Source organism: Trichechus manatus, unplaced genomic scaffold, assembly GCF_000243295.1.
Source record: "Trichechus manatus latirostris isolate Lorelei unplaced genomic scaffold, TriManLat1.0 scaffold00113, whole genome shotgun sequence".
Taxonomy (NCBI): domain Eukaryota; kingdom Metazoa; phylum Chordata; class Mammalia; order Sirenia; family Trichechidae; genus Trichechus; species Trichechus manatus.
The window spans coordinates 8,267,585-8,279,907 of record NW_004444049.1 but is presented as its reverse complement, the minus strand read 5'-3'; the positions used below and the strand labels follow the sequence as shown (position 1 = coordinate 8,279,907).

Sequence of the window (12,323 nt, the reverse complement as noted above, 5' to 3'; positions counted from 1 at the left end):
GATGCTTCCCTTGAGAACACACTTATTAAATGTACACCAAAGAGCGTCCAACCACTAGCGAAACTACCAAGAGCTATTGTTTTAAGGAGCGAGGCGCTCCATCGTCACGTGATCCGGGCGCCCTGGGTCCTTACTGCGTACTCACCCTAGCCAATCACGTGGCGAGACGCCTCCTATGGGGCGGGATGTTTGACGGCGCCCGCCGATTGGTAGTGCTCGTGGAAGGCGGGGCCCGGACGCCGAAAGAGGGAATTAGTGTGGAGAACCGGGGGGAGTGAGTCGCCGCTGTCTTGTAGCCGCCTTCGCCGCGCCGGAGCCTCAGGTGAGGAAGCCCTCCGCCTGGCCCAGGGACTCCCCATCAGCCGCGGGATGGGCACTCACCGGCCTTTGAGACGCTCCGCCGGGGGCCCGCCCCCTTCGCCCACCATGTAACAAAGCCTTGGTGACCCCTGACCCTCCTCCTGTACCCCACCCCACCCCACCCCACCCCACCCCCTCTAGGTCTGGGATGAGCGAGGTCGGTCGACGTCAGTTCCCACGCCTCCTCGCTAGTGTGGCTAGTGGCCGAGCCTGCGGAGAGCTGGAGGCTTGGTCAGAGCCCGTCTCGTAATGTGGACAGGAAGGAGCCCTGGTGGCGCAGTAGTTAAGCACTCGTCAGCTAACCTAACGATTGGCAGTTCAAACCCACCAGCCACTCCACGGGAGAAAGATGTGGCAGTCTGCTTCGTAAAGATCACAGCCTTGGAAACCCTATGGAGCTGTTCTACTTTGTCCTGTAGGGTCGTTCTGAGTCGGAATCGACTGGAGGGCAGTGAGTTTCGTTTGGTTTTTATGTGGGTGCGTAACTTCCGACGCGGCTTTGGCGGGGGCAGGATTTAACGCTCCCATTTTACAGATGGGGAAACCAGTGTCCATTGGCGGTCCAGGGTCACCGAGTGGTGGGTCTCCAACGCCAAGACTGCAGATCCAGGCCTTGTTCCTCACACTGCCAGCCGCTCCTGATAGGGTATAGTGTGATGATTAGGAACAAGGGTTTGAGCCCTTGCTCCCCACTTACTCAGCGCTCATCAGATAATCTTGGACAAGTCATTTAACCTTTTTAAGCTTTGATTTCCTTGGTTGTGAAATGAACATTTAAAAAAGGAAAAAAGAAAAAAAACAGTTGCCTATGGAGACCATTCGACTCGGATTCCGACTCATGGTGACCCAGTGTGTGTCAGAGGAGAACTGTGCTCCACAGGGTTTTCAGTGGTTGATTTTTCAGAAGTAGATCACGAGGTCTTTCTTCCAAGGTGTCTCTGGGTGGACTCAAACTGCCTACCTTTCAGTTAGCAGCCGAGCACTTAACCATTGTGCCACCAGGGCTCCTTTTGAAATGAACATAAAACCCGTTGCCATCAAGTCCATTCTGACTCATAGCAGCCACATAGGACGGAGTAGAACTGCCCCATAGAGTTTACAAGGCTATAATCTTTGTGCGCCCATGGAAGCAGCAGTCAAGAAATCAAAAGACATATTGCATTGGGCAGATCTGCTCCAGTTCTCTTTAAAGTGTTAGGAAGCAAAGATGTCACTTTGAAGACTAAGGTGCACCTGACCCCAGCATGGTAATTTTGATCTCCTCATATGCATGTGAAAACTGGACCAATGAATAAGCAAGACTGAAGAAGAATTGGTGCATTTGAATTATGTGTTAATGAATATTGAATACACCATGGATTGCCAGAAGAACAGACAAATACGTCTTGGAAGAAGTACAGCCAGAATGCTCAGAAGTGAGAATGGCGAGACTTCATCTCACGTACTTTGGACATGTTATCGGGAGGGACCAGTCTCTGGAGAAGGACATCATGCTTGGTAAATTAGAGGGTCAGCGAAAAAGAGGAAGACCCTCAACGAGATGGATTGACACAGTGGCTACAACAATGGGCTCAAACATAGCACTGATTGTGAGGATGGCACAAGACCGGGCAGTGTTTTGTTCTGTTGTACGTAGGGTTGCTGTGAGTCGGAGCTGACTCAATGGCGCCTAACGACAACAGCAATAAATCTTTACAGAAGCAGACTGCCACATCTTTCTCCTGTGGAATGGCTGATGGGTTCAAACCACTGACCTTTTGGTTAGCAGCCAAGTGCTTAACCACTTTGCTGTCAGAACTCTTTCCTAAATGGACATAGTACCTACCGCATGGTTAGGATAGAATGAGGTAATCTGTATAAAGTATTTATCTTAGTGCCTCAGGCGTAGTAGAGGCTCAAGAAAATAGCTGTTGTTTAGGTGTTCTTGTAGCACATGTTGATTGAGGGCGTATTATGCACTGACACTGTGCTGGACGCTTGAGATGCAAAGGTGAGCAAATACAAAGCCCGTGCCCACATGGAGCTTACAGTCTAGTGGGGAGGTAGGTGTTAATCAAAAGTTATGCAAATATATCATTGCAGACTTGGGTAACTGCTCTGAAAGCGAATACAGGGAGAGCGGGGGTCTGGGATGACTTCCCTGAGAAAGTGATGTTTGAACTGAGGTCTGAAGGAGTGGGCAGGAGTTCACTAGACAAAGGGATTGGGGGTGGAGGATGCGGAGGAGACTGTTCCAAGCAGAGGAGATGGAATGCACAGTGGTCCTGAGGAAACGAAAGGAGGCTACTGGCATGAACGTAGACACACGAGAGAAAGTGGTGAGACGTGTTGCAGGAGCAGTCGGCAGCCCATGCAGGCCTTGGGAGCCACGGTACAGATTTGTTCTTTATTCCAAAGGTGATGGGGACCATTGGGAGGAATGCTGGAGAGAAGTCAAGCAGGGTGCCCGTTGGATTGGGTGACCTGGAGGTCATTAGTGACCCCAGTGAGCAGTGCCAGTGGAATAGTGGGGGTAGCACCTTGGGTGGGTCACTGTGGAATGTAGCCTTACTACCCATGGGCCTACCTTCTAAGGTGTGGCATGCATTGTTGGAGTCAGTCATTGGCTGCTGTTATTGGTGGGTTCTGACTCTGCCATATTCTGCGGACAGATGAGTGGATCTCTGCTTTCAGGCCTGCAGGCAAACTGGGAAGACCAGACACATGGGCACAACACCCAACTACTGCAAGCCGACAGCCCCAGATAGCACAGGGGACAGGGAGACCCAAAAAGAGAGATGGAAGTTGTCTTGACAAAGAGGGGGAGGAGAGGGCTTAGAATAGGCTGGGAGACCAGCCTGGGTAGAGCATGGCCAGAGGACAGCAGGGTGGTCTTACTGGGAGGAAGGGTCAGGTTGAGCAGCTGTGGGATTTGGGGTCAAATGCAGAATGCTGGACCAGGGAGTTTGGACTTTGTTTTTATGGGCACTGGGGAAGTATTGAAGGTTTTTGAGCAGGGGACTGTCAGGATAAAAGTGTTTTCATCGAGACTTAGTTGATATTGGTTGTAGCAGGAATCCGAAGGAAGAAGAAGGGAGTTTTTGTTGATATTTAATGATGGTAACATCTTGCATTTGTGCAGTGTTCTCGTCCCTGACTTTCTCGTGCAACATCTTGTTTTCATAGCAACCCTGTAAGTTGGGGTTTGGGGGGCAGCACTTAGTGCCCCTGTTTTACAACTTAGGACACCAGGGCTCAAACTGATGACTGACTTGGCTAGATGCACTTAGTAAGTGGTCTGGCAGGATCTGAGACCCAGCTCTGTGAACCCTGAGCGAGGCACTTTCTCTAGGACCACTGTTGCCTGCCTGCCGGCCAGTCCGCCTTTTTCTCTGAGCCTCAGTTTTCTCGTTTGGGAATTCTGGAGCAAGAACAGCAAGACTGGGTCAGAGGGTCTTGAGTCATGCTCCTGGGCTCCAGGGGGAATTGGGGCAGCTTTTCATACTTTCCTTCTCCCTTCCCAGCTCCCTTGGGGCCATGTCGGAGCGAGAAGAGCGGCGGTTTGTGGAGATCCCTCGGGAGTCGATCCGGCTCATGGCAGAGAGCACGGGCCTGGAGCTGAGTGACGAGGTGGCCGCCTTGCTTGCAGAGGATGTATGCTACCGCCTCAGAGAGGCCACACAGGTACAGCACCCCCAGCCCCAGAGACCCCCAAGTCTCAGTGTTTTTTCCCTTTGCTAACCAGCTCCCACGCAATTTCTTCAAGTATTTGCTGGGCACCTACTCTGTGCTTTGAAGGAGTAGGCGGTGAGCAAGCCAGAGTCAGTCCCTGCCCTCCACAGAGCTCTTCTAGCCAATTGGGCTTCCAGAAGACGGTGCCGGCTGGGCATCTTGTCAGTGCTCCTCACAACAGCCCCGCTGGCAGGCAGAGCAGGTTCCTACTCACGTTCTACAGATGAGAAACTGAGGCTCAGAGAGGGCACGGAACACCAGGGGTGTTGTTTGTACAAGAGCAGAGCTGGAATCCACTCTTTCTCATCGCTGGTCTGGTATCCTCTTTGCCTACTCCCCAGGCCGCCTCTCTTCATTTCAGGGTCCTAGTCCCCCTCCTCCCTGTCCCTTAACTCTGCCCTCTGTTCCTCTCCTCCCAGAATAGCTCTCAATTCATGAAGCACACCAAACGGCGGAAGCTGACTGTAGAGGATTTCAACAGGGCCCTCCGATGGAGCAACGTGGAGGTGAGTGGGGCTGGCGATGCAGCAGGACGTGAGGACCAGACACACCCACCAAGGACACTCATGGCAGCAGCAGGACAGGTGCCAGGTGCTGAGCCCGGCCCACAAGGGCTGTGTATTCAGAAAAGAAGGCGAGGAGGTCATGGGGTTAGGAAGTTAGGGAAGGCTTCTTGGAAGAGGTGGGACTTGAGCTGGGCCTTGAAGGGTGGTCAGGGTTAAACTAAGCAGAGAGGAAGAAGTGAGGGCATTCTGGGTAAGCAAGGAACCTGAACAAAAGTGTGGATGTTAGAATGTAGGTGTGGCTGTTCTGGGTCAGGGAGTTGAGAGAAGGTCATGTTGGGAAGAGAGGAGAGAGTTTTCAGAGTGAGTGAGTGTAAATGAGGCAGACCAGCAGCACGGTGAGGGTGGGGGTGTAGGACAGAACCCTACAGATATGTTAGGAGAGACCATGTCCTACCCCGAGACCCAGTAAGTCTGTATATGCCAGCCAGATTCCCAGCAATGGCCCTGAGCCCCCACCCCTGGGACCTCTGAACTTTGCTCAGACATGGGCCCCCTACCCTGGCCAGAAGAGCACCATCCAGGTGCTTGTTCCCTCCCAAGATTCAGGCTGCCCTCCATTCTCTCTCCTCAGGCCGTTTGTGGTTATGGATCCCAGGAGGCCCTGCCCCTGCGCCCCACCAGGGAGGGGGAGCTCTACTTTCCTGAAGACCGCGAGGTGAACCTGGTGGAGCTGGCCCTGGCCACCAACATCCCCAAAGGCTGTGCTGAGACGGCTGTGAGAGGTGGCTGCTGGGGCTGCAGGGGGTGGTGGTGGGCTGGCTGGTGGAGGGGGTGGAACAAGGCTTGGAGGGGTAGGTGGTGCTACACGGGGCAAAACCACAGACTGAGCCATTTCTCTGCTCTGGTTTAGTTCACGTCTCCTACCTGGATGGCAAAGGGAACCTGGCACCTCAGGGATCAGGTAAGAGGCAATGTGGGGATGCTGTCCCTCAGGAGCCGAGGGTGGTGCCGCTAAGCTTCTGGGTCTGCATCTGACAGGCATTTACTGATGCCTGCCTTGTACCGGAGGAGCCCTGGTGGCACAGTGGTTAAGCGCTCGGCTGCTAACTGAAAGGTCGGTGGTTCGAATCCACCAGCCACTCCACAGGAGAAAGATGTGGCAATGAGTAAGGGGTTTTCCCTGCACCAACTTCTGAGCAGGCGCTATCCCTGCCCAGTGGGCTCAGAGTGGGAGAAGGTAGCCCAGATCCATAACCAATCATGGTGCAGGGTGCTGGAGGCCAGGACAGCAGTCTGGGCAACAAGCTGGGGTTTCTGAGGGGAGCTGTCTCACTTCCCGCATATGCTGAGCTGAGCTTCCCAGGGCCTGGGGCTTGTGACCTCGGGGCTCAGGGACTGAGCAGGAGCTTGCCTGGCCGAGGCGGGGTGTAGAGCCTGCCTATGGAGGGCTGAGCAGGCTGCTCCAAGTGACTGAGTCAGGAGTCCTGTCTGAATGGGCTCCCTGTGGGTGTATGTGGGGATGCGGGGGCGGGGTGGGGCAGGCTGGGGAGGCAGGGAGAGGCCTGGCTCTCCTCCCCTGACCACTTCCTACCCTCACTTCTGCAGTGCCGAGCGCTGTGTCTTCGCTAACTGATGACCTTCTCAAGTACTATCAGCAAGTGACTCGGGCCGTGCTGGGGGATGACCCGCAGCTGATGAAGGCGAGCGAGTGGCTGGGCTTGGGGCAAAGAGTCCAACTTTCACATCCCATGAATTCTGGAAGATGCTCATTTCCTGTCTTCTCCAGATGGGACTGACTGATGTGGGCGGAAGCTACTCTCAGGGTGGACGTGGTGCTCTGAGGTGCCCTCCTGCCAGTCCCAACTCCCCTTCATGCTCCAGCAGGAACCCTTGTTCCTTGGGGAGTGGGCTGCTCAGCAGGGCCCTGTAGGGGGCTCAGGTGATCAGGGCCCCTTCGCCTTCGGTCTGGAGCCCACTGTCTGGGGTTTCCATTGATCTGGGGTCAAGTGTGGGGCATACACGTTGCAACCTGTTTGCCTGGACTTGGGAGGGAGAGAAGAGGAAGTAGAGCGGGCCAGGAGACCAGCACCCTGCCCTGGCCTGCTCTGAGACACCTGCTCATTGGCTTTTAGTCTCTGGGCCTCAGACCAGCCCCTGCTGCTTTATCTTCTGGCCTCTGGGGCTCCAGCAGGGCCTGCTGGGCAGTCCTCCTGCTAAGTGCCCTTCTGCCCAAAGTCAGGTGAGGGCTCATTTGGTGGTTTGCCCGATCATGTGGCGCCTCTGGTTGAGACTTTTATATCCTCCACATCTTCACACATCTGGCTGCTGCTGCTGCTGCTGTCATTTCCCTTGCAAAAGTACTACTGTTGCAACTGTACCTTCCTGTCTTTGAAACTTGGCTCCTGTTCCCCAGGCACAGTGTGGGAACAGAAGGCTGGATGTGGGGCCAGGCCTGGACTTGGGAGCGTCCTCACCAGCCTGTGGTCTGCTTTCACGGCTGCTAGGCTTGGAATCTTTATCCAGAGGAGTCTGGAGGGCACAGATGGTGGAGATTCAGACCTGAGATGGTTTTACTCATTTATTTACTCGAATATGTTTTTTCTGCTTATGAAAGTAACACTATAAACCAAACCAAACCTGATGCCATCGCATCGACTCCGACTCATAGTGACCCTACAGGACAGAGGAGAACTGCTCCACAGGGTTTCCAAGGAGCAGCTGGTGGATTCAAACTGCTGACCTTTTTGGTTGGCAGCTGAGCTCTTAACCACTGCGCCACCAGGGCTCCGGAAAGTAACACTAGTATGGGCTTCTTATAGAAGTTGTTGTTGTTAGCTGCCATTGATTCAGCCCCTGACTCATGGCAACCCCATGTGTTACAGAGTAGAACTGCTCCATAGGGTTTTCTTGGCTGTAATCTTTACGGAAGCAGATCATCAGTCCTTTCTTCCGTGGAGCCGCTGGGCGGGTTCCAACCACCAACCTCTAGTTTAACAGCTGACTGCAAACAGCTTGTACCGCTGGAGCTTCTTATTATAGAAACATACACTGTATATTATAAAAATAAACTAGAAAGTCTCCTATAGAACCACTCACCCACTTTTTTTCTATTTATAAAGTATAAATAGTATAAACCAAAGTGGTATTATATTAAACGTCTGGTTTTAAACCTTGCCTTTCTCAATTAAAAATATATTGGGCATTTAGGTTGTAGTCAATGTTTTCTTATTATAGACAGCACTATGTGTGGGGGTGTGTGAGTGGCTTTCTGTAGGACAAATTTACAGACATAGAATTTCTGGATCAAAGAGTATGAACATGTAAAATTTGAATACATTTAAGTGCTCAACTGTCCTCCCCCAAGACGTCAGTTCCTGCTTGGGGCTGGTGGTCTCAGTGCAGTCCAACCCTTCCTTTACAGATTGCTCTCCAGGATCTGCAGACGAACTCCAAGATCGCAGCGCTTCTGCCCTATTTTGTTTATGTGGTCAGTGGGGTAAGTGACCAGGCTGGGGCAGGGGAGATGGTTTTATGGAGCAGAAATAGTCGAGCAGTGTGCAGGGCCCATGGCAGGTGCTGTTGGAATGGCTCCTGTCTGCACCCTCATGTCCTCTGAGGTAGTCTCTTCTCCCAACAGGTGAAATCTGTAAGCCATGACCTGGAACAGCTGCACCGGCTGCTTCAGGTGGCACGGAGCCTGGTTCGGAATCCACATCTCTGCCTGGGGCCCTACGTCCGCTCCCTGGTAGGCAGTGTCCTGTACTGCGTCCTGGAACCACTGGCTGCCTCCATCAACCCCCTGAATGACCACTGGACGCTGCGGGACGGGGCGGCCCTCCTACTCAGCCACATCTTCTGGTAGCCACTGGGCCTAGAGCTGAAGAAGGGGCAGGCTTGCTATAGAGCCAGTGGGTGGGGGTAGGGAGATGGGGTGAAGCCTCTGGTTTTGAGGCTATATGTTGAGAGGACAGGGAGCCCTTTATTTAGTCTCTTCCCATAAAACTTCCCAGCTGGTCTGCCATGGCACACTGGGATTCTACAATTATTACAAATATGCCACGGTATTGGTCCTGTAGCCCTCAGCCTCCAGGCCAGTTAGTCCTGGCTGCAGGCAGCCTCATCCACACCCAGCGTGCCCCATGAGTGCTGTTTTCCCTGTGTGCCATGACCTGAGCCTAGTTGGGCAGCGCCATGCCTCATTCCCCTCCCTGACTGAATGCTGCTCCCACAGGACTCATGGGGACCTTGTAAGTGGCCTCTACCAGCAGATCCTGCTCTCCCTGCAGAAGGTCCTGGCAGACCCTGTGCGACCTCTCTGCTCTCACTATGGGGCAGTGGTGGGGCTGCACGCCCTGGGCTGGAAGGTGAGGAGCCTGGCATTTTTCAGACAGAACCATAAGGGCTCTCTTTCATAGTCAGAAAAGTAGTATTTGTGTGGTTTTTCTTAAAAAAAATCACTCATTATTTGTGTGTCTTTTATTATAAAAATGGTGTATGCTTGCTGCTGTCATTTATTGAGCTCTTGCCTTAGGTCAGGCCCGGTAATAGCCTGGCTTTCTGTATGTAAATGTCTCATCACTTCAGAAATCCTGCATGCATTTCCCGTTTTGTAAATTCCTGCCCATTCTATTTTATCATGTTAAGGAAATGTCCCCTCAATTCCTCTTTTATTGAGTGTTTTAAACATGTATAGAGGTTGAATTTTGTCAAACACCTTTTTAGCATCTATAGAGATGATCAAATGATTATGTGCCCTAGTTCCCGTTAATATGACAGGTTATATTCATGGATTTTTCTTCTGAACCATCCTTGCATAGCTGAAATACATTCTACTTGCTGCTGTTAAGATTTTGGTTGGAATTCTGTTACCTCAGTTTTGGAGAGAATTGATGTCATTATATTAAGTCTTCTTGACCACGAACATGTCACCTCTCTTCATTTTTTAGGTCTTCACTGTATTTCAGGATGCTTTCATAATTTGCCCTGAAAAGAAACTGCATGTACTTTGTTAAATTTATTCCTAGATTCTTGCTGTTCTCTAATGCAGTTGTAATGGTGTCTTCTTTTCATGGTTATGTTTCTTGTTGTTGTATAGAAATGCAGTTGATTTTTGTGTATTGATCTTATATCCAGCTACTTTATTCTCATTTTTAATCATTTATATGCAAATTATTTTGGGTTTTTAATATAGATGACATATCACATGCAAGTACTGACAACTTTATTTTCTCTTTTCTTTTTTACCTTATTGCTAGGGCCAGTAATGTCTGTTCACATATAATGGACATCCTTGTCTCATTTCCGATTTTAAAAGAAATAACTAATGACCTTTCCCATTTGGATGATGTTTACTTGTGTGTTTACAGATAGATACTTTCTGCAGATTAAGAAAATTACTTTATAGTCTTAGTTTTATCATTAGTTTATGTTGAATTTTTATCTGATGGTTTTTCTGCATCTTCTGAAATCATCCTAAGGTTTTTCTGCTTTTATCTGATAATGTGATCAATTATATATATGTAGAGAGATTTTCAAATAGTAAACCATCTTTACATTTGTGGGATAAATTCAACTTGGTTTATTGGTACATTCTTTAAAAAAGTAGTGGGGTTTCTATTGGAATGTATTTTTTATATACTCTGACTTTCTAAAATTTTTTTAAAGATTTATCTATTCAGGAGTAAAATCAATCAGTAAGTTTTCTCTCATGTACTTTCCTTGTCTGGTTTTTGTATCAGGATTATACTGGCCTCCTTTTTTTATAAGATTGAGCTGCTTTTTTTCCTTAAATATCTATAGACCTTTGTAATTTTGGCATGTTTTCTTCGTGGCTAGATTTTTTTTACTGTTTCAATATCTTTAATAGTTATACGATTATTTAGTTTTATTTTTTCTTGAGTCAGCAGTAAATTTTATTTTTCTAGAAATTTATCAATTTTGTCAACATTTTCAAATCCTCAGGGGCTGTGGATGAGTGACCTCGTCTGTAAAGTCTTAATTGCTTTACCCCAAGTTAATCACAGGATTTTAAAGTTATCTAATCAGAATCCAGGTCCACATGGGTTCAGCTGAGTCCCAGTTTACATCTAAGTGGGGGCAGTACAAGCCTACTGTTGGCATAGGGTAGCGATCTGCAAACTGTAGACTGTGTTAGCAATGGGCATTACTTATGCCCTCTCAGCTCTTGGCCTGTACATCAGTGATAATGAGGTCATTTTATTGTGTCTTAGTGCCCTACTTTATTTCCAGTGCTTAGCAAAGACTTGGACACACAAAAACAAAAAACAAAAAACACCCAGTTGTTACGAAGTCAACTCTGACTCTGTGTTGCAGAGTAGAACTGTGCTCCCTAGGACTTTCAATGGCTGATTTCTTGAAAGTGGATCACCAGGCCTTTCTTCCAGGGAATGTCTGCATGGGCTCAAACCACCAACTTTCAGTTACTAGACAAGTGCATAATGGTTGTGCCACCCAGGGACTTCTCTTGGACACAGTACCTTTCAAATAAATAAATGTTGGTTGAGCATGCCAAGTAGGCATGGACAATGGAATCAGGGAATTTAGGATTGAGCCTGGTCTGGGATCAGGGAGAAAAAAGGTTTAGGTCTTTCCATGGGAAAGGGTACTAAAGAGGCAATAAGCAAAAAAGAGGTGGCTTACTGCTTTCCTTCTCTCCCTTCCAGGCTGTAGAACGAGTCCTGTACCCACACCTGTCCACTTACTGGACAAACTTGCAGGCTGTGCTGGATGATTATTCAGTGTCTAATGCCCAAGTCAAAGCAGATGGGCACAAAGTCTACGGTGCCATTCTGGTGAGTGCCAGCCCCTTCTTGTACCCCTTTCCTGCATGAACTCAGCAGCTCAGCTGGCTTACCCTGGAATACTTGGTGGGCCCAGGTTCCTCCTAGTTCTTGCCTATCCTAGTCCGGCTGTTCCTGCAGGTGGCCGTGGAGCGACTGCTTAAGATGAAGGCCCAAGCTGCAGAGTCCAGTAGAGGCGGCCCAGGGGGCAGGGGATGCCGGCGCCCCGACGACCTGCCCTGGGACAGCCTTCTCCTGCAGGAGTCACCCCCCGGGGGTGGTACGGAGCCAGGCTTTGGGTCTGGCCTCCTGCTGCCGCCAGGGAGCGTGAGGCCGGAAGATCCCTCCCCTTCGGTGACCCTGGCGGACATCTACCGGGAGCTCTATGCCTTCTTTGGTGATAGCTTGTCCACTCGCTTCGGGACAGGCCAGCCTGCACCCACGGCCCCACGGCCGCCGGGGGACAAGAAGGAGCCAGCGGCCGCCACGGACTCGGTGCGGAAGATGCCGCAGCTGACCGCCAGCGCCATGGTAAGCCCACAGGGCGATGACAGCCCCAGGGGCGCCGGTGGCGGCCCCCCGTCGGCCTCCGCGCCTGCCGCCGCCGAGAGCCGGCCGCTGCCGCGCGTGCACCGGGCGCGGGGGGCGCCTCGGCAGCAGGGCCCAGGCACCGGCACCCGCGACGTCTTCCAGAAGAGCCGCTTCGCCCCGCGCGGCGCCCCGCACTTCCGCTTCATCATCGCCGGGAGGCAGGCGGGGAGGCGCTGCCGCGGGCGCCAATTCCAGACGGCCTTCCCTGCGCCGCACGGGCCCAGCCCGGCCTCCCGCTACGTGCAGAAGCTGCCTATGATCGGCCGCACCGGCCGGCCGGCCCGCCGCTGGGCGCTCTCCGACTACTCGCTCTATCTACCGCTGTGAGGCGCGCCCGGAAGTGACGTCTCCACGC

General features: G+C 51.3%; 1 protein-coding gene across 2 annotated transcripts; it reads left to right on the top strand.

Annotated features, from left to right (window-relative positions):
* The first annotated feature begins 257 nt into the window (after positions 1–257).
* TAF6L (TATA-box binding protein associated factor 6 like) lies at positions 258–12,307 on the top strand. 2 transcript variants are annotated; one of them, XM_004383831.2, is made up of 11 exons: positions 258–322; positions 3,864–4,023; positions 4,491–4,577; positions 5,209–5,359; positions 5,488–5,538; positions 6,183–6,277; positions 7,999–8,073; positions 8,215–8,435; positions 8,809–8,941; positions 11,261–11,389; positions 11,519–12,307. In XM_004383831.2, the coding sequence occupies exons 2-11, from the start codon at positions 3,877–3,879 to the stop codon at positions 12,293–12,295; spliced, it is 1,866 nt and encodes a 621-aa protein (XP_004383888.1). In that variant the 5' UTR covers positions 258–322; positions 3,864–3,876; the 3' UTR covers positions 12,296–12,307. The 2 variants fall into 2 exon arrangements, with proteins under 2 accessions (XP_004383888.1, XP_023594014.1); XM_023738246.1 differs by lacking the exon at positions 258–322 and adding an exon at positions 2,083–2,731.
* The last annotated feature ends 16 nt before the right edge of the window (positions 12,308–12,323 follow it).

Bases quoted from the DNA above. Each gene is read 5' to 3' on its own strand.
- TAF6L (XM_023738246.1), top strand. From the start codon at position 2,577: ATGCGGAGGAGACTGTTCCAAGCAGAGGAGATGGAATGCACAGTGGTC. The intron at 5,539-6,182 runs GTAAGAGGCAAT...TCACTTCTGCAG, and splicing joins CCTGGCACCTCAGGGATCAG to TGCCGAGCGCTGTGTCTTCG. The intron at 6,278-7,998 runs GCGAGCGAGTGG...CTTCCTTTACAG, and splicing joins ATGACCCGCAGCTGATGAAG to ATTGCTCTCCAGGATCTGCA.